Source organism: Stegostoma tigrinum, chromosome 2 (assembly GCF_030684315.1).
Source record: "Stegostoma tigrinum isolate sSteTig4 chromosome 2, sSteTig4.hap1, whole genome shotgun sequence".
In the NCBI taxonomy this organism is placed as follows: Eukaryota; Metazoa; Chordata; class Chondrichthyes; order Orectolobiformes; family Stegostomatidae; genus Stegostoma; species Stegostoma tigrinum.
In genome coordinates, this window is record NC_081355.1 from 24297051 (window position 1) to 24319546 (window position 22496).

At 41.1% G+C, this 22496-nt stretch overlaps 1 protein-coding gene across 11 annotated transcripts in view; it reads right to left on the bottom strand.

Annotated features, from left to right (window-relative positions):
• LOC125448871 (catenin delta-2-like) overlaps positions 1–22496 on the bottom strand; it is a 1175930-nt gene that overhangs the window by 198952 nt on the left and 954482 nt on the right. For all 11 annotated transcript variants that reach the window (XM_059652900.1, XM_059652905.1, XM_059652902.1 and 8 more), the window contains one exon: positions 237–369. In XM_059652900.1, coding sequence (XP_059508883.1) covers positions 237–369 — 133 coding nt within the window. The remainder of the gene's footprint in view (positions 1–236; positions 370–22496) is intronic.

Sequence of the window (22496 nt, forward strand, 5' to 3'; positions counted from 1 at the left end):
ATAATACTTATTTTTGATGCTGATTAGATGCTGACTGTAACTATCATAGGCATGTGGGCAGGCTTCATGGTGGGTTTCAATTCTTCCATTTGTGATGAAAAGGCTTTAAGCTAATCATCTAATGGGTAAATAATTGCCAAGCACAGCTGATTGCTGCAGGGTGAACACTGCTATTTCTAAGTAGCAGATTATTAATTTAAACTGTACAGCAATGTGCACTTCCACTGTGTACTCACCTCTGCTTTGATCTTATTGTCTCCAAAGCACAGGTGTTGCAGGTAGGCTGCAGCATTGGACTGCACTGAAGGGAACTGATGCTGCAACATCTGGATGACCTCTGGTAGTTCAGGATCCCGCCAACCAAACTCCCTGTGGAAATACATCAAAGTATGGAACGGTTCATTTGTTCAGCGAAAACAACATACAATTTTGACTTAACAATAGACAGGCGTTTTGAATAGGTGGGCTCTCCTCTGTCTCTTGTTTGATTTTCGGACACAGCCAGTGACATTCCTAAATGTGGGCAACATTCACTTCACCATGTGCCGATCAGATCGCATGCGATATTGCTTTGATAGTGCCATTTTGTGTCATATCAATGGGCCATTTCTCAAAATTCTCAACCTATCCATGAAATGACTTTTGGATATGATGGGGCTGTCACTTTTTATGATTCTGCCACTCAGAAAACATAAAGTGGATTGGAATACAACGTGGGGAGGGACAACAACATTGTAGACAAACACGCACGGGTTCAGGGTATGTGTAAACAATGATGAACTCAGGGTGAACTTACACAAGAACATGAGCAGATCGTTCAGCCCCTCGAGCATTCTGAAACATTCACTGAGATTATGGTAAATTATACCTGAATTCCATCTCGCTGCCTTGGCTTCTCATCCCTTATTAGCCCGCATCAGCAAATAAAAAATCAATCTTGGATTCAAATGATTAACTGAGTTTATTGTTCATAAGAGACAGTTTCTAACTTCTTTCCTGAATGTCTTGGCTTGAAGGATATGACCCCCTTCCCTAGACTGTCACAGTTTTTGCCCACTTAACCTATCAAATCCTTTCAAAGCCCAAAATATTGCAAGCAATTCATTGTTTCCCCTTGGATATTCGCAAGGAGAGGAATCTAGTTTATATAATGTCTCCACAAAATCTAATCCTGAGAAACCTCATCATATTCAGGTGAGTGGCGCTCAGAAATGCACACAGTTCTCCAAATCTTGTTGAATTCTGAAAAAGTAGTGCGTAACCTCAAGCAAAATTACTTTCCTTTTACGTTCTGTGTCTTTTGTTGTAAAGGCTACCATTTCTTTTTGCCTTTTTGGTTAATGTTGTACTTAACTACTACATATTAGTGATTTTTCCTATTGAATCCCTAAATTTTCTTAAACCGCAACTGTAACCAGTGTTTGACTATTTTAAATACTCTTGGAATTATCCTTGTTGATTCAAAATGGATGAGTCCATACTTAACCTGCACTGGAACCAATTTGCATGCATGCATATTTCCCTGTTTCTGATGCCAGATTTTTTTTCATTCACCCTGTTTAGACAGGTTGGATTTAAACTTAGATATTCTGGGCCTGAGGCAGGGACACAATCACTGTGCTGCAAGAGCCCTTCCTATGTCAGTTACTTAAAAAACAATTACATTTGCATGTCATGAATTGCCCTTAACAAATCCCTATTGATGTTCACTAATGAGTTCAAATTCCTCTAAGTGTTCAGGCACTGGGTACCTAATTACAGATTCCAATAACTTCCCCAAAGCATCTCTAAGAAGATTTGTAGCTGAGGTTGTGGATGAGGGTGTAGACTTGTTGGATGAGCCAGTGTGTTTAATTTCAGTCTCTGTTTGGCTTGTGATATTGTGGATGTGTTGTCCCAATCGAATTTGTGTTCTTCTTTGTCCATGTGTTCACCTCAATACACTGGTCTCAATACAAATGCCAGGGAATTCCTGGAGGCCTGGCATTCTAACCAGAACTCCATCATCAAACACACTGAACTGGACCTGATATACAAACTACTGAAAAACAGAACCGGAAATGATTCCAACCACACTAGCAAACCAAGACATATATATAATAAGCGGGACAGAACACCGACGCTTCACGGAGGCACACTGACAATGTTGCCTAGCAGGGAGACAAAATATCTGCAATCAAACACACCGGCTCAGTGAGCATGTCTACTACCTTCCCAAAACTGATGTTAGTATGGTAATAAGTCTATAATTTTTTGTTTTATCTCTCTCTCCCACCTTCTCAAATTAACAACATTCCTTAGACTTGTATTGTACTTACTTTTCTTTTAATGTGAATATAAGATGGAGGGACCCATAATGTGGGCATGAAAACCAAACTGAGAATATACAGTAATGTAAATCAGAAGGTGACACACCAGAGTTCAGGTGAACTTCCAAAGTCTAAAGAAAACCAAGGAGGTAGGAAAACTGATGAAGCAAGGATTTGTATGTCATGGAGGTATTTGAGAAGATGGATTTGTGAAATCTCACACACTAAACTTTGATTTCAAGAAATAGAGAAGTCACTGGATGATTTTGAGGAAGTTCAGAGGGAACAAAATAAAGAGTTCAGAGCAACAAAACCTCCCACTGGGGATAAAAAAAGGAGAGAAAATGAAGGTTAAAGTTGACACAGTAAAGGTGGAAGCTAGTGCTTAGACAACAAACTTATTTTTTCTTGTATTTTGTACAGATTGCCATTGAGGTGATAAAGTAACCTCCTTCAATATAGCAGCGACATTCTCATCTTGAATGTCCTTAGCCTTGACAAAAAGTGAGATGCTTTGCTCAGACTGATGTGATATAAGCGCATTGTAAGTAAAACAAAGCTTACTGAAGGCAGTTTCAGCAATGGAGGTGCTCTGGAAGTTGTACTTGATGCCATAAGCCGAAGAGATGTAGGTCAAACAAGGACAAATGGAAAGGTTGCAGCTGTTAGTCTGACTTGGAAAATAAACTCTGCCTTTGAAAAACTGAAGGAAACAAGGTGTTTAATGCCAGATTGAAGTGAGCACAAACTGCATTGATTTAGACATTGGATTGAAAGGGCCCTGAGAGTTGTGTCTAGCGGGGGTATGTAACATTAAGGAAGTTGATTACTGTCATGTGAAATCATCAGTATTGGTCAATCGGTGAAGGAGGCCACTGTTGTGAAAGAGCAACAGGGTAGCAGAGTATACAATGCCCTGTGAAACTTTCAAGTTAGAGGATCAACCATCAGCAACAGTACAGACAGATCACAAATGAAATACATGATATGTATTTTTGTAATCACCAATTTTAGCAATTAAATGAATTGTATACTTCCCAATATTGGCATTTCACAGAATATCGGCAGCATTTGTGTTAAGCATGGTAAAAGCAGAATATTTTTGAAAACAGTTGCCACGTTTTTGTTCTTTGTCAAAAAGTGGGTTAAATATTTGTTTTTCAAATTTCGAACCAGTCAAATGGTGAAATTTAGTTTTAGAATATGGTCTTCCTGAGAATCCAGTTTCATTGACAGACAAGAAAAAAATCAAATTTTTCTTCATTAATGACTCCTTCATGTTTATTAAAAAACTGTTAAGCTGCTTACACTGGTAGATGAATATTTAAGAAGCTGTGGAGTGTGACTGTTTATGTAGAAAACAAAAAAAAATGCATTTACACAGAGCCTTTCATGGCTTCAAAAATGTGTAAGTTCTTGACAACCAACTAAGCACTTTAAGAAGTATGGTCACTGATTGTAATGTTGGAGACACAGTCAGCATTTTTGCATACTGCAAGGGCTTACAGACACTAAAGGGATTATCACCATCTAACCTTAAATTTAACGATATTGGTTGAGGGATAAATATTGACCAGGTTACCATGGAGAAATTCTCTTTCCTGCAGTCTTTTCCTTTCATTTGAAATGGCAGGTGAGACCTTGCTTCAACATCTCAGTGAAATGACAGAACTTCCAACAGTCTAGGACTTCTTCCAGTAATGTAATTGTCAGCTTGGATTAGATGTTCAAATCAATAGAGAGCGACTTGAATTGCCAATCTTCTGACTGAAAAGTGAAAGCTCTTCTATTTTAGGCTGGAAATAAAAAGACTACTCAATGACAGGGAAAGGCTAGATATTTACAGCCAAGCTCTTCTGGTGCCTGTGTTGGAGAAAGACTAAACTGGTGGTCCCCAGGTTTTGTTAGATTTGCATGATAACTACATCAAAAATGGCAACGTGTAACAAAAATATGTCCACCATGACAACTACAGCTGAGGATGTGGTGAGATCGATTGCAGCATTAAATATTGCAAAGTGACAATTTACTGTTGGGATGCATCCACAAGAAGAAGCAATTTAGTCATAGAAGTAAAAGGGCATGCAATAAACATTGCAAAAAGGAATACAAGCAAGGTGGAAGGTTGCCAACTCTGGTTTGCTAGAGATTTCAAAGATAACCTCCTGCCACCAACTCCTCCTACAGGTCAAAGAGACCTTTCCCCCTTTCCTTCAATAACTTGAAAAATTTTCATTGAGTTATAAAATAAGATGAAAATTACACACATTTTTCAAGTCCCTGTTAATTGTGCCAGTGGCTAGAAGATTAATATTTAACTCTAGGACACATTAGGACAATCATGAAGAGTTGGCAACCACAGAGCAAGACAACAGCCAGTGAAATAGACGTGGGAAATTAAGCAGAGTTAGCCATTCACATATTACACAATGCAATGGTCAATCACTTCCATGGGTCAAATCACGATGCTGTTATCAACCCAACACTCATATTTAATGGCAAAATCTGTACACACATAGAGACCTCAGAAGAAAACACACATTTCAACGAACATAGTTTACTACATTTGAAAACAGCATAGTAGTCTTGCTCAGAGACACAACTTTAGGTGGTTTTGAAACTTGGTTCATATGACAACCATATCTACCATATTAATTTTCATACAGGATTTGCATATGTTGCATATAAGTGCATCCAAATTAACGCACAATGCTTTATGCCATGATAATAATGTCAATTTGATGTGTATGTGTTGACTCAAAATATCTCACATGTGCAAGTAGAGTTGCTGAGTCAAAGAGCAAAAATCACCACATCTCTGACCAGGTGACTTGGACAACAGCAATGATTTGCAGATCAGAATGATTTTGTTATGGGTTTGACAGTAAGCAGCAATTCTTGGGCAGTGTTCCAGAGTAACCTGCTTCCTGGGCTGTGTGGGAATTCAATCTAAGCAGGTCAACATTTGGGAAAATAAGTGTTCAAACAAGTAAACCATATTGACCATCACTTGACAGTTCTGAGGCCCATGATGCTTTTATTTAACAATGTTTCACACCAAGAGCACTGTCCTTTAGGATGCACACCTAAAGGTCAAAGCTGACAAACCATTCCTCTTTCTTGTGGGAGGTGGCCATTTCTCATATCCTGAACAACCAGATGTACAGGAAAGGCTAAGATGAATAAAAACTGATGCTCCAGTTTTTTGAACTTTGGACCAGCTGGCATCATTGCATCCATGTACTACTGAATAGCATATTTCTGGATAAGGTCACCCTGCAGATTCAGAGTTTTGCAGACACAGAGAGAATATTGCCTGCCATAGAGTCATGCAAGTCCACACAGTTAGCACAGGCTTCACTGACTGCATAGAATCCCTACAGTGTGAAAGCTGGCCATTCAACCCATCAAGTCCACACCGCCCCTCCGAAAAGCATCCCAACTATCCCTGCAACTTTGCACCTTCCCATGGCTAAGCCACCCAGCCACACATCCTTGGACACTGTGGGCAACTTAGCATGATCAATCCACCTACCCTGCACATCTTTGTGGACTGTGGGAGGAAACTGGAGCACTCGCACTGACACAGAGGGAATGTACAAACTCCACACAGACAGTCACCTGAGGCAGGAATTGAACCTGGACCCCTGGCGCTTTGAGGCAGCAGGGCTAACCACCGAGCCAACGTAGCACCCTTGCTTGCTGAATGGTATTGACTTTATTACCGACTTTACCTAATATTTAAGGGTTCGCCATAATGTTTCTGAGGCCACTGGTGTAACTCTTGGACATTTAGTACAGGGTGTAAAACTAGGAGTAAAAAGGTCTGAAAAGCAGTAACGTTAAGGGAGCCAATATTTGAGGGCTTCAGCAGATGTTTCTGAGACCACAAAAATAATTTCAGGACATTATGTTTCTTCTCGAATGACAAGGTCAAGGATGTCACTGAACGTCTGCATAATATTCTCACAACTGGCAATTCAGAATTCCAGACCAATATTCTGGGAATAGTGCTTTGAATCCAACTGCGATGATAATTAATTTGTTAATTGGCTGGCGTAGTGGTGACCATGTAACCATTATGGATTGTTTGAAAAGTCCTTCTGGATCAATAATGCCCTTTCTAACATCATAGTGCACAGAAAATGGCCCTTCAGTCCATCCAGCCTATGTTAGTCAAAAGTAACCACCTAACAAATCCAATCCCACTTCCCAGCACTTGGTCCATGCCCTTGTATAACTTGGCATTGTAAGTGTGCATCTAAATATTCCTTAAATGTTATTAGGGTCTCTGTCTTTACCATACTTAGAGGCAGTGGGTTCCTGATTCCCACCACACTCTGGGTGAAAAAAATTTCCTCACATCCCCTCCAAACCTTCTGCCCCTCACCTTAAATCTACGCTCTTTGCTCATTGATCCCTCCACCTTGGGGAGCTGTTACTTCTTGTCTACCCTGTCAATGGCCCTCATAGCTACATACATCTCAATAATGGCCCCTCTCAACTCCTCTGCTCTAAGGAAAACAACCCAAGTCTATCCATCGAAAACTCTCCAGCCCAGCCAACACCCTGGTAAATGTCCTTTGCATCCTCTTGAGAGCAATTGCATCCCTTTAGAACACTAAACCAACTATTCTTACATGTATCTCTTGGTTTACAACGCTGAACTGCCCTCTGGGAAATAAGGGTTAGGCGATACATTTTGGCTGAACCAGTGATGCTAATTTCCAATTATCAAGCAAAAAGAATTCAGAAGTAAGTGCATTACGATATCCAGATTCTTCCCAGTGCAACATATGAGTATGTACAGAAAACAGAGGAGTGTGAAATTGAATACATTACTGCATAAGTGTTGCAGGAGAGAGGCTGTAAATTCCTGGGGTACTAGGGCTGAGCCTGGAGAAGCTGGGATTGGTACAAGCTGGACTGGTCACACATTAACCATTACCTTGGTATGGAGGTCTGTTCGAGCTTTAGAGAATGGTAAACTAAGCACAGGATGGGAACTTGAGGGTTGATTCAGGACAGCAGCAAAATCAGCAGCATTGGTCAGAAATTTGGTTAGCGAGTAATCTAAGAGTTGTTCAATCGTTAATAGTATGTAATTCATGTAATGAGCCTATCAGGCAACTGTGTTGAGCACACAGATAAACCTTTGGAAATACCGTATCATAGCTATTTCTGAAAAGTGGCTTCAAGGAGCAGGAATGACAGCTCAACACTCCAGGCTATTCTATTCAAGACTTTCAAGTATAATACAGGAAAAGATGAAAGGCGGGTTGCAAAATTGGCTAAAGAAGCACAACTGTGAGGAAGGTGATTACATGGAATTAGATTGGATATACAACACAGAAATAGGCTGTTTGGTACAACCAATGTATGCCAGCATTTATGTTCCACTTGAGTCCTGCTCCCATATTTCCTTATCAAAATTTCCCAATATATGCTTCCAATCCCTTCTTTCTCAAATACTTGGCTAGCTTCCCATTAAATCAATCTATATTATTCACTTTAATTATTCCTATGGTAGCAAGTCCCACATTCTCAACATTCTTTACAAATTGTTTTCTTCCAAATTCCTGATTTCTTGTGGACTATCTTATATTGATGAATCTAATTATGCTGTTCCAAATTGGTGAAAACATTCTCTCTGCATTTATACTCACAAAACCTTTCATAATTTTATTTGTGTGTTTGGTCCCTGTCATCCTTTTTGTTTCAATAGAAAACAGACCCGGCTTGTACATTCTTTTCCAATAATGTATACCCATGCATTTCTGATATCATCTTTGTAAATCTTCTCTCCACCCCTTCCATCCCTTTATATCCTTTGTATAGTGCTCGAAGCGTAGCCTAACAAAGATTCCACACAGATTTAGAGTAACATCTGTATTTTTCAATCGTATTCCTCCACAATAAAGACAAGGACTTGATTTGCCTTTTTATTACAATGCTAACCTGTAGCGCAATGTTTAGTGATCGATGCATTTGTATTCTGAGATCTGTTCCTCTACCCCAGCCAGACTTACAACTTACAAGTAATGTGTGATCTTCCTCTTCTTCATGTTAATCAGTGCTTATTTGACAACTAATAGCTACTGGAGGGTATCATTCTGCCTCTGTCACTATAATAGCAGTGAGAGGTGACAAGGGAAGCAAGATGGGCACCCCAGCAGCTTTCACTATTTTGGCTGCTTTCAGGAAGGAAAGGGAGATAACTTTGATGAGGAACGGGAGAGTACCACATGCCCATCAGTACACTTCCTCAGTGAGAACACAGTTTCCTATACTTGCCCCACGCCTCCCACAGGTGCCTCCTCACCGGGTTTTGCCAGATTCATTCAAATTCCTTGGACCCACCAAAATGCAGGATCCACAAAACGTCTTCTCATGGACTGCCTATTAGTCCCAGCAATATGGCCGCTATTTGATTCTTGTGCTGCTGGGACTGTAGATTTACCTGTCAATCGGACTGGCCAGCAGCTCTCTAAGGTGGAACTTCTTCCCACATGGGGACAAAAGTCACACTTCAAATCAATTAAGATTGCCCCCAGTATGGCACCATTGTGGGGCAGCTGGTTCTCAGAGTGCACGTTTCCATTGGTGGTGCAGGAATATGTGTTAACTGCAATATCCAGCCCAATGACTCAGCACTGTCCAATATCTCTGGCTCCTGCCTGGGGATGACAGCATCCAGCTCTCCTGTTTTATTATCGGTGCTGTGTGCATTGCTGTACAGCCATTTTGACTGACTTTAAAATGATTTCACCTTATGTTATGTTTAACTATCTTGTAAACAACTTTTCTATCACTCTTTTCTCTTCCCATCAACATCCTCCCCTTTTTTATTTCCAGTTCTCTCCTTCCCAGTTTTGTCAACATTTTAGTTGCTTACATTTCCTATTGATCTTTCTCCATCTTTCTTGTTTTAAGCTTTTGCCAGCCCTACAATTTACTCTTTCCACCAGAACACATGTCCCATCCTCTTTCAGGTGGAGTCTATCCCATTGGTACAGCTCTTTCCATTCCCAAAACTGCTTACAGGGTCCAGTGACGAGGAAGCTTATGCATTAATTCCTCTGATCTGTCCCATACTAATTTGAGCATGGTCAGGCAAGAATTCTGAGAAAATGATGCTCAAAATTCTCCTTATTAATTTAGAGTCCAACTCCTGTTGAAAAGTTCAGTGGAAAAGGTGCAGAGGATGCAGGAGTCTTTAGGCGAATGCTCTTAGCTGGTAGATTGCATGCTCAACAAGACGAAAATTCTGGATTTAGTGTGAAGTCATATTACAGCAGTGAGTGTCCTGACAGTCTGACCTGAATAGAATGGGACCTTCTACTCAGAGGTATAATGGCTGTACATGGACAATTATATGCTAGCAAGCATTAAGGAAAATGTAGCTGAGGGCCAATTGTAAATGAGGACAGGCAGGAAAGTTGTCCTTGTCTCACTTTACGGCAGGCATAACTGCATAATTAAACAGCAACCAGACAGACCTCCACTCACTACAAGCTGGCTGCATTATTCCGCTTTTCTGAAAAGAAACTTGGAGCCTGAACTTCTACCATCTTCTGCTGATCTAGCTCTCTGGAGCTGCATGGTAACACCCTCCCTCAGCCGCCTTTAAACTCTCACCCATATCTCCATCTGGAACCACTGAGCTTGCCCGCTACCTTGCCACCCTATCAAGCTGCCACCCTTCATGCTGAACCTGTCACCCTCCCGCATCAGCATCACATTCAACCTGCTAACCATTATCCTACCAACCCTCTCCCTATTATTCTTGACGCACCCTTAATTCTCCCAGTCTCAACACTGACATACCCTTGGTTGTTATCATTTAGTAGGGACTGGCAGAGATGCATGGGACTGAATGGAATGAGGAAACGACTGATGTTTGTGTTTTAATTAAGGTGTAATTTGGTGAGAACTTGACTGGGTGTTTATATGGGGAACAGGTGTTGATGGAAATTGTGATTTGTAAGTTGCAATAAAATTCTCACTAGGAAAGTACATGCCTGGACTCTGTCTAACTGACCATTAATTCTTCTGTTTATTATTGATTGCCTATCTATCATTCTTAATCTGCCTTTGATAGATATTGAACTTTCCCTTGATTGTTCAGCACCCTCCCATGAGCCTTTTCAGAGTTTCCACAACTCTATGCCTCTCCCTCAGATAGCGATGCTCCCACCTTACTGAACAGTCACCACCTTCTCTACGATGGACAACAATGGCCTGATTTTCCTGCATGGATGCCAGTCAAGATTCAATGCAACAGCTCAAATTTTCCAAACAAAGTTCCCTATATGTGAAAGGCAACTCTGCCTCATTCCAAATCCACCAGGAAGTCTACCCCACCTGCTACTTGGAACCAGCTGTGAAGCTGAAGGCTCATGTTTCTCATTTGACCCTGGCAGAAGAACTATTTACTCTGGTGACCATGTGTTTAAATGAGTATTCACAATGCGCTCACGCAACAAAGGCAGATTCTCACCATTTGCTGTTGAGACCATAATTTGCCTTTACTCTACTGTTAGCTTACTTCCCAACAATATATCCTGCCACTGAGAAGCTGATATTGTGTCTCCTTTGTACATTCAAGTGTTCCTGTCTGCCAGTCTGTCTCATTTCCCATTACTGTGAGCTTCACTAGACCTTACTTCCAATGAATAAATCTGGGCAGAAGGAAGGGCATGAGTGGAAGAACATTTTAGTGATCTTCATCATAATTCAGTTCTAAAGGGCAGTCACTGGACCTGAAATGTTAAATTCTGGTTTCTCTCCACAGATGCTGCCAGACTTGCTGAGTTTTCCCAGCAATTTTTGTTTTTGTTTCTGATTTCCAGCATCCACAGTTCTTCTTTTTCTCACTTGGGGAAAGGTCATTTTTATTAAGTTGAGGTGTGATTTGGCCAATGTAGACTTGAAGCAACTACTTACTGGGTCAGAGCATGGCAAACATTCAAAAAGAGGGAAAGAGTGTTCAGAACAAATCTGTTTCCACAAAAGGAAGTACGTGACTCTGAAATTTAGATATCCTCTTTCTTATTTCAAAAAATAAACATTAGTACAAAATAGAAAAAGAAAGAAAATGAAACTGTGTGTCAGATACCAACTGTACAATACTGCAGTAAACCTAATAAGGTAGAGAATGTGCAAGGTTGAAATCATAAGGGAATTTAAGAAAACTAAGAGAAGGGATGAAAAGAAACTGGCAAAGAAAACTGAGGAAAAGTCAAAGACTCTCTTTAACATTTCAAGACCAAGATTAAAAGAATCAATCAGAGATCAAAAAGTGAATTTGCATGTGGTGACTCAATATGGGGCACGGCTCTTGGAAAATATTTTGCATCTGCATTCATTAAAGAGTGAGACGACATGGGCTTTGTAATTAAGAAGGAGAAATCTCAATCATTGAATGGCATTTAAGGTCCTCTCCCAAGGTGAGTTTGAAAATGGGGGTGGGCGGGCAATTAATCAGGCAGAAGGGTGCCGGGTGGAGTATCACTGTCTTACAGCCTTTGCCCTGATTTATTCTGGGCTCGTGAATAACCTCCTGCCTTAACAACTGAGATTCAGTGCATAATTAATGACTACCTAAGGATCTTGATCTACTACCATGAGTATTCAACCAATGGCAGACAGATTGATAGCCTTGTGTTTTCTTACAGGCGCCATTTGGGATGAGATGGAGCAAGAGGAATAGCATGGTCTCACACTCATAGACACTCAGTTTATGAGTGAATGGCCTGGAATCATGAAATGGGGGTCACTAACAGTCACTCTCTGTACTTGCTGGCTCCCCATCATCTCATTGCTACAACCCCTTCCCTTAACTCTTCTCCCCCTCCCTTCCTGGCCCTGGATCAGCTCTCACTCAGCTAGATCCCTTGGGAATCCTTGTCTCTCCCTGGGTACATTTCCGGCAGTAGCCACTGCTCACTCGGTGGCGCTGTTTGCAACATATAGCTGCAAGCCTTTGATCAGCTGGCACCTCTCAAGGGGAGGATTTTCGTCCCTGGTGTCCTGAGTTTTGAGAATGCCTACAACTAGCCATTTAAGTGGCACTTAGTCTGGTACTTAATTCCAGAGGGTCTTCCCAAAAAAATTAAGTGATGCAGGATTCTCATCAACTGTACAAACTTTGACTGAAATCATTGTCACCTGCATGGGCGGCATGTGGCTCAATGGTTAGCGCTGCTGCCTCACAGTGCCAGGGACCTGGGTTCGATTTCACCCTCAGGTGACTATCTGTATGGAGTTTGCATGTTGTCCCTGTGTCTGCGTGGGGTTTCCACTGGGTGTTCTGGTTTTCTCCCACAGTCCGAAGGTGTACAGGGTAGGTAGATTGGCCATGCTAAATTATCCATTGTGTCCACATTAGGTGGATTAGCCATGGGAAATGTAGGCTTACAGGGTTAAGGTAGGGGGGGTGGGACTGGATGGGATGCTCTTCAGAGGGTCACTGTGAACTTGATGGGCAGAATGGCTTGCTTCCAAATTGTGGGGATTCTATGATGAAATCTTGCTCAATGCATGGGATTAACATGGTGAGAGAAGGAACTATTATTGAGGACATTGATCCCAACTTGTTAAATGCTTTGCCGATCATTTTCCATTCCTCTCTGACCTCAGGTTTTGTGCCAGAAGACTGGAGGACTGCTAACTTTGTACCATCGTTAGTGATAGGAGAAAACAAAAGCTGATTGGCCAGTCATCCTATCTTCCGTGATAGGCAAATTATAGGCAAGTTTCTGAAATTTAGACTGTTGCTTGGAGAAGCATGCAATAATCAAGAGCAGTCAGAACAGATTAGTGAAAGAAATGTCGTATCTGACAAACTGGATTACATTTTATCATGAAAGCAACAATGAAGCTTCTGCAGAGTAGTGTGTTTGATAAGGTCTACATGGATTCTAACATTGCTAGTGACAATATCTCATTTTGCAGACTGATCAGAAAATTAAGAACTCAGTGAATCCAAAGGGAAATAGCAGAATTTTAAAAATTGATTCAATAGCAGGACAGAAAAAAGGTTATGAACAGCAAGTGCTCTTTGTGATGAAAAGGTCCCTATTCATTGTGGTTCTAAAGCTTCAGTACTGTGTCCCTTATTATTGCAGTATATCATAATTATTTAAACTCAAATGTAGGAAACATGATTAAGACATTTGCAGATAGTCCAAATATAATCTTTGGTAGGCTGAGGCTTAAAGTATGTGAGGAATGAGGGTTTGTACTAAAACTGTACAAAACCATAGTTGGACCCGAGTTTTGTATGCAGTACTGGTGCAGTACATGAAGCAGAATTCGATCACATGAACAAGCGTACCCAAGAACTTCATAAGGACATTGTTAGAATGGAGAGTTATAGCTATGAGGAAAGATGGAATAGAGGGTGCTGAGGGGACATCAAATTGAATTGTGTAAAATTATTAGAAACCTAGATAGATTGCACAGGAAAGATCAAAATTGTATTTGTAGAATAATAATTAGTGAGATAGCTTTAAAGGAGTTAGCAGAAGGATTTGAGGAGAAATGAGGAGTAATTATTTCCTGTGTACTGGCAGTCTAGAACTAATTCCCTGCAGTACGGTTCAGGCAGAAACCCTCAACACATTTTAAAAAACATCTGAAGGATCACAATATACATGGCTACATACAAAGAGATGCAAAAGAGATTAGACTACAGTATTTTTTTGGGCCAACATGGGTACGACAGGCTGAATTGCCTCTTTCTCTTAAATGTTTGTTTCTCCTCCTTCAAAGGGCTATGGGAATTCCTGTTTGGGTCAGAAGGAAAACGTCACAGATACAGACTGGGAAGTGTGCGCAACTTTCGACGGGAATCAATTTCAATTTAATAGCCCTTCTTACTTAAATTGTTGTGCCTGTTATAAAGTTTAAAAAGTTCATCACTTTCCACCAGGTTTCTAACAACCTTTAGCTGCTTACACTTTGTACATTGCTTAGGCCATGTTATATGTTCTATGCATTCAGTTATTCACACCACATCACAGAGATTTTGAATAAGCAGCTGAACAGTTCAAGCTGAACAGTCAGAAAAGACCCTTGCAATGCAAGTGGTAACAATTTAAGAAAACATACTTGTTTTGTGATGACCAGTGTGTTGGGAAAAGGTTGTATTTTCTTTTGTGCTATGTTCCTTTAGGATCAAAGGGGGCTTGGGAGCATTCTGAAGGTGAGTTAATTAGTTTCCTGATTATGAAATCATGAGATTCCAAGAAATGCCCATGTCACCTGAGGTTGTCATGGTGATGAAAATCAAAGATGCAAAGGATATATAAAATTCTAACTGCAATGAGGTTGGGTCAGCTAGCATTTTCTGTTTGGCAGCTCAGAAAACATTGAAATTTCATGTAAACAGGGACAAAGCAAGGTTCGCTCTAAATCGAACCAGTTTCTGTTTTGCAGTCTGTAATTGGATTCTACTCTTGAAATAGACCTCCAAAAATAGAGAAGAGACTGCCTCCCTGGGAGTTAGCTAGTCAGAAAGAGCAGAGCGCTGAAGACAGAAAATGCAATTGGATTGGACAAGCCTCTTTGTTGCTTTTCAGAGTTTGCATTTCACAGGCTCCAGCATCTTCATCGTGAATGCGCAGTCCCTTTACATGTCCATTTCCCATTAGTGTAGTCTTAAGGCTCTACCCTCCCACCTGTCCCCATCCACCATCATCCTCCTCTGCCTGCCTGAGTGAGTCCTCACTAGGAACAACCTCTGCTTGAACTGTTCTCATTTTCTTCTTGTCAAAGGTGTGGCCACGGGTACCCACATGGGGTCTAGTTCTGCCCGTCTCTCTTAGTTGGGCATGTGGAATATTCCAGTCCTACTTGGGCCCCACTCACAAGACTTTCTCCGGTACACTGATGAAATCACTAATGCTTTTTCCCTGTCTCATCTGAAATTGGAAAGTTTGTCAAGTTAGTTTCCAGTTTCCACCCTGCTCAAACCTTCACCTGGTCCATCTCTGGCATCTCCTTTCCCTTCCTCGATATCTCTGTTTTCATTTTTGGGGACAGGCTGGCCACCAATATCCACTACAAAACCCCTGGCTCCCAAAGTTACCTTAACTATACATCCTCACACCCTGCTTCCTGTGAAGACTCTATTCCATTCTCCCAGTTCCTCCATTACCACTGTATGTATTCTCCCGATACTAATTTTGAGAAGGGACCTCTGAAATGGCCACCTTCTTCCTCAACCAAGGATTCCCCAGCTCTGTTGTCGACAGAGCCCTCAGCCATGTCCGACCCATCTCCCACATTTTGGCCAGAGCCTCTTCTCTTCCCTTCCACAACAGCAATAGAGCCCTCTCATCCTCACGTACCATCCCACCAGCATCCACATCCAAACGATCATTAGATGGCTTTTCCACCATCTCCAGCAGGATGCCACCACTAGAAAGATATTCCCCTCCCCTCCCTTATCAGCCTTCCTTAGGTACTGGAACATCCTGATCCACTCCTCCTTCATTCCCAACATGTCCCCACACCCTCATGGTGCCTTCCCTGCAATCACAGAAGGTGTACCATCTGTCAATTTACTTCTTCCCTTCTTAGTATCCAAGGCCCCAACATGGCTTCCAGTTGAGGCAGCACTTTACCTGCACTACACTCAATCTAGTTTACTGCATTCGCTGCTCACAACGCTGCTCTTCTACACTGGGGAGATAAACTGCAGACTGTGTGACCGCTTTGCAGAATACCTACATCCTGTCCACAAAAAATAAACCCTGAGCTTCCTGTTGCCTGCCATTTCAATACACTACCATGTTCCCTGGTTAATTTCTCTGTCTCAGCCTTGCTATAATGCTTCAGCAAGTTCAATAAGTTTTGGGGAAAACAACTAATGCTGAGATCACAGTGGGTCAGACAGCATCCATGGAGAGAGAGCAAGCTAACGTTTTGAGTCTAGATGACGCTACTCTGATGAAGCGTCATCTAGACTCGAAACATTAGCTTGATCTCTCTCCATGGATGCTGTCTGACCTGCTGTGATCTCCAGCATTTGTTGTTTTCAGTGCAGATTCCAACAACTGCAGGAATTTGTTCCTCAATAATTTTAGAGCCTGGGCACCTTCTTGCACATCCTTACCCCAACTCCCACACACCACACCATGTTATCACATGGCTTGCTACCACAAACAACTCATTGTCAGCCACTGATGGTCCCCTTTAGCAACTAATGGTTTTCCAAGGCTGACCTTTATTTTGGTCTTTGCCTGCCCAAATGTTGTTCTCTCACACTGGAGTCCATCTCCACCTATCGTTCACTCCTCCCCACTCTCCCACCCTATCTTCAGCATTAATAGTTTGGAAGAAGGGTCACTCGACCCAAAATGTAAACTCTTACTTTCTCTCCACAGATGCTGCTAGACCGATTGAGGTTTTCCAGCAACTTCTGGTTTTGTTTCCTCTTTGTCATTGTTTCGATGTTGCCAGAGCCCAACAGACCATTTAGGGGGTTACTGAAAGGAATCTTTGATGATTTTGTGTTGTCAGGATTGTCATGATTTAATCGACGGAAGATGGAACATGTCTGCTGCTGAAAGTCACTCACAGGTGAAAATAATTGAGAGTAAGCCATTCCCACTTCCATGGAGAAGCAATAAATGCTGGAGTTGGAAACACTGAAACTGCACGGAGACCCACATCTGTCGAAGAAATAATACAAGTTTGTGTGCCCATATGAAGTGTATCTTTGTTGTATCAATGCTTTCAATTGAAATTTAGCTTTGTATTTGAATTATTCTTTTCTCCTAATGTTTGCACAATGCTTACTTTAGTTATTTTGCTCTAGTAGAAGTCTTAAAAAGTGAAATCTTGTCCAATGGTTTTTTTCCATTGATGTTTTTAAAAGGTTATCGCTTTCTATTGGTTTCTCACAAACTTTAGTTGCCTAAAGCATCGTATTTTGCTTAAGCCATGTTACATGTTCTGTCTATTCAGTTATTCACTGCACATTACACCATTAGCGCCATATCACACCATGAACACGAGGTTGGACTGTTCACACCATATTATACTATTCCGACTACATTATATCCAGCCAACATTTATGTTGATGTACAAAAGGGACACGGCTGTCCTTGTACACTACTCCATCAAAGAAAACATGCACGCAGGTCCAACAAGCAGTAGGAAGGCAAATGATGCATTGGTCTTTGTTGCAAGAGGTTTTGAGTACAGGGACAATGAAATCTTAGTACAGATATACAGGGTCTTGCTGAGAACTCACTTGGGAGTATTGTATGAGGTTCTGATCTCCTTACCAAAAAATAATATACTTGCCTTACAGGGAGTGTAGTGAAGTGCTCACGAGACTGAGTCCTGGGACAGCAAGTTTGCCCAATTAGGACAGTATGTGTTGACTAGGCCTGTTTTCACTAGAGTTTAGAAAATGAGGAGGGATCTAATTGGAACATATAAAATTTTGGCAGGACTGGGCAAACCCAATGCAGGGTTGATGTTTCCTGTGGCCAGGAGCTCTATAACAAGGGCTTACAGTCTCAGCGTATGAGAATAGGCCATTTTGGACTGAGCCGAGGAGAAATTTCCTCATTTGGACCGCTGAACCTGTGAAAATCTCTACCACAGGAAAATCTCTACCATGGGAAGCCAAGCCACTGAATATATTTGAAGAAAGAAATATATTTATGGACTCTAAGGCATTAAGCAGTATGAGGACAGAAGAGGATTATGGTACTGAGATAAGGATCAGCTTTTCTCATTGCACATGTGGAGTGAGCTTGATTAGCCAAATGGCCCTACTTCTGCTTCTATTTTCTTTGTTTCTACTACACTATTCGCACCATAGTACACCATTCACACCACATTACATGAGCTTTTATTGACATCATTTATTTTTTCATTATGTATGTTAAAGAGGGTGGAATAAGTGTAATGTTTAGAGTGAAAGAGAAAGCGGGTAATGGATAAGCATGTGAACGATTAGAATTATAATTTTGCATTGATTTAAAAATCAATAAGTTGTAAGCAAGGCTCTTGCTTGAAGAGAATTTGGATAGTTTCCACATGGTGCCACAGGGTAAATCACTAATCAGGAATTGTTTGCATTAATAGCTTTTTGGATGAAAATATTAAGACAGACCAGAGGGTTCATCCAGCTATTTGGGAGAATAGAACATAACACAAACATGCAGGCATTGCTCTCCTGAGGCTACTGCTTAAAAACAGCTGTTGCCAGGCTCATCTGAGGCAAACCCTGACACTGCCTGATGCAGTATCTGAGTTAATAGCATGCAGTGCTGCTGCCATTGAATTCAAAGATGAAAATCTTCCACATCTGAATACTCAGAGACCTAAGGCTGCACATAAACATAAATTATACTGTGTAATCTTTGTCTATGTTAAATTACACTGCTCAATTACAAACAGAATTGCCCAATTATGAGCCTGTTCTACTCAACAATTTATAAGTTACAAAATCCTTGCAAGCCTAAAACAGGTCATTTAGTCCAACAGGTCCATGTCAGTGCTTACTCTACAAGAGCTTCCTTTCTCTATCTCACCCCATGAATATATCCTTACATTCCCTTCCCCTGCATGTGCTTATCCAGCTTCCTCTAAAATACATCTATACTATTCACCTCAGCTATCTTATATAACTGTACTAAGTTCCACTTTCACAGATAAGAATCCCTGCAGTGTGGAAACTGGCCCTTTGGCTCAACAAGCCCACACAGCATCCCATCCAGACCCATCCCCCTTTAACTCCCTTAATCTACACATCCACAGACACTACAGCAATTTAACATGGCCAATCCATCTAGCCTGCACATCTGTGGACGGTGCAAGGAAACCGGAGCGCCTGGAGGAAACCCATGCAGACACGGGGAGAATGTGCAAACTCAACACAGACAGTTGCCTGAGGATTGAATCAAACCCGGATCCCTGGTGCTGTGAAGCTGCAGTGCTAACCACTGAGCCACCATGTTGCTCTTTTAAACACTTTCTGCATGAAGAAGTCAGTCATAAATTCCCTTTGGATTTATTAGTGGCAATCTTCTATTTATGACTCCTAGATTTGATCTCGCCGGCCAGTGAAACATCTTCTCGATGCCTGTCACACTGAACTCTTTCACAATGTTGAAAATTGTGAGGTCACCATTCGGTATTCTCTTTCTGCAGAATACAGCTGCATTCTAATCATTTTTCCCCTCTACTATTTGCTTGTATCTGTCCTTGTGCAAACCTGTTTTATTTTTTAATATTTGTCAGTATTGACTGAAGCCAGCCTTTGCCTCTGATTTTTACACCTCAGTAGAGGGGAAACCTTTCAGTTATAAAAACTTCAAAGGACTTTACAAGCAATGATTCCTCTGAGGTACTGTCCCTTTTGTAATACAATAGTGTGCACACAGCACACTCCAAAAAAGATAAATGTCATATATAACTAGACAATCACCAAAAGCATTTGTCTGCTCATTACAATATTTTCATATTAAATGCCATCAAATTTAGAGCCACTTAATTGCCAGCAATATAGAGTAATTTTAAATGCACATAGAAATTTGTTTTTAATATGCTTTCTGTGTAGAAACCTGTCCCCCCGTTAAGTCCAAAAACAATCTTGAGTAAATCCTACAGTTCAGTGGCAATCTTTTTGCCTTGTACCCACAATGCTGTGTGTTCAAACTCCACTCAAAAACCTTTTCACAAAATCTAGTGATTTCACTCTCTCTGTGCTGTTGGTGTTGTTTTTCTTCAGATGAAATGTTCAACCAAGGTCCTGACTGTCCTTTCGATTGCTTCGAAGTGCAGCTGGCGAGTTCTTCTAGCAGCTTGGCCAACATTTATAGCTTAAGTGCCACCTACAAATAGAGTAAATGTGGAACCTTGTGCTGTTTGTGGAACCTTGCTTTGTGCAACTGGCCGCCATGTTCCCTACATTTGTGTACTTCATTGATGAACTTTGGCTGTAAATTGCTTTGAGATGTCTGGATTTGTGAAAGGTTCAATATAAAGACAAAATCTTGCCTTTTCTTTTTAGTAGGTTGATTAAAACATGGTCAAGACTGCTCAGAAATAATCCTTCTTGTTCTATGTTAACACTAAAAGTTTGAGAGTGATATAGCACAGAGGTAGGCCTTTCTGTTTCACATGCTTTTACAAAACTTTTCAGGAAGTACACTGGTGTGAAAGCAAAAAAGGAATCAATCTCATGAATCAACTTGGTACTATTGCTGCCTAAGTATCTGCTGTGGGTTGAAGTTCTAGTTCAGGATAATCTAGGCTGGTTTGTGGAGTTATGCAGCATGGAAACAGATCCTTCAGTCCAACTTGTCCGTGCTGACTAGATATCCTAAATTAATCTAGTCCCTTTTGCAGCATTGGCCCATATCCCTCTAAACCCTTTCTATTCATGGTACCCCTTCAGGTGCCTTTTAAATAATTTAAATTAACTTATGCATCTCACTGATACTTGTGAGATGTTGTTAGCGCAGAGAAATTCTGTGCTCAGAAACGTAGGAAAATGAATCAACCTTTTAAGGCTTGAACTTGTTCCATCACTCACTTACGAGTATGACTCCGGTTGTAACTGCACCAGCCTGCACCACTTTGTGTGGCAGCTCATTCCGAACACACACCACCCCGTGTGGGGAAAAAAGATGCCCTTTATATCTTTTCCTTCTCACCTTAAGCCTATACCCTCTAGTTTTACCCTCTTCCACCCTGGGGAAAACTATTCACCCTAACCATGCCACTGATGATTTTATAAACTCCTATAAAGTCAGCCGTCTGCTCCAATCTTACGGGGAAAATAGCCCCAGCCTATTCTGCCTCTCCCTGTAGCTCAAACCCTCCAGCCCCGTGCTCAGTGCTGTGGTACGCAGCGAATGCCACATGGTTGCAGGTGCTACCTGACATAAAAATGCTTGATCTGTGGTCTCACCTTCCTGTTCCTCCTGGTCTCTTAAAGATCCAGTGCATTACTCAGAAAGACAATATTGTCTGGTGTAGTATCCTGGTAAAATCCCTCCTTCAACTCACACCACCCACAGCACTGATCAACCATTTATGCATCTCACTGATACCTGTGAGATGTTGTTAGCACAGAGAGATTCTGTGCTCAGGAATGTAAGAAAAGGAATAAGCCTTTTAACACTTGAACTTGTCCTGTCACTCACTTACAGTATGACTACTCAACTCTATTTCCTTCGGCTGGTTCCATAACAGTTCTTAAATTTTCAATTGAACTCACCTCAACCTCCAGTTCTTTGAGGGAGTGAATTCCAGATTTCCACTACTTAAAATGAGGAAATGCTCCCTGGCATCATATCTATATATCCGAACTTTAATTTTGGTTTCATATTACCCGTGTTCTGGTCTTCCCTACAGGAGAAAATAGGTTCTCTGCTCTATCAAGCCTTTTAATCACTTTACACGCATTAATTAAATCATGTAACCATGTCCTATACTCAAAGGACTTCACACACCATGCCCTATAGCAGACTCGATAAAACCTGAAGGTTTTTCATGTATTCCGCTGATGTGATATGATGCCATAAAAATATAAGAATTTATACATTATGGAGTAAAAGCACTGCAGTAGCATGAGTCATCATCAGTTCTTATTGCCATATTTATGACACTTACTCTTGTAAAATATGTCATGCTATGACTATACCTTTTCTCTATCAGTTCTATTATAGGCAAGAAAGTGTAATTCCAAATTAACAAGTTTACATTGACAGCTTGTGTATATCTTCACATCATGGTCCAATTACACTGCTTCACCTGAAGACTACATTTGATTTTGGCTGTCTGTGTGCAATGTCAGAAGAGAGCTACTCATTTTTTTATTATCACTTGAAGCAGACACTAAAATGTCAGTGAGTGCTATCACTGCCAGGGTTATGATGTCCTCGATTCTAAGAGGCTAAGTCTGGACCTTCACATGCTAAATTTCTTACTACCTCATTCTGACTCTTTCTATATTAATGAACAGAAGAAAATATTTTAAAAACTGAAGGAACTGCAGTTCTGGAAATCGGAAGCAGAAACTGAAATTGCTGGAAAAGATCAACAGTTCTGGCAGTATCCGTGAAAAGAAAGCAGACTTAACACTTCGGGTCTAGTGATCCTTCTTTAGAACAGTGTCTAGACCTGAAACGTTAACTCTGCTTTCCCTTCACA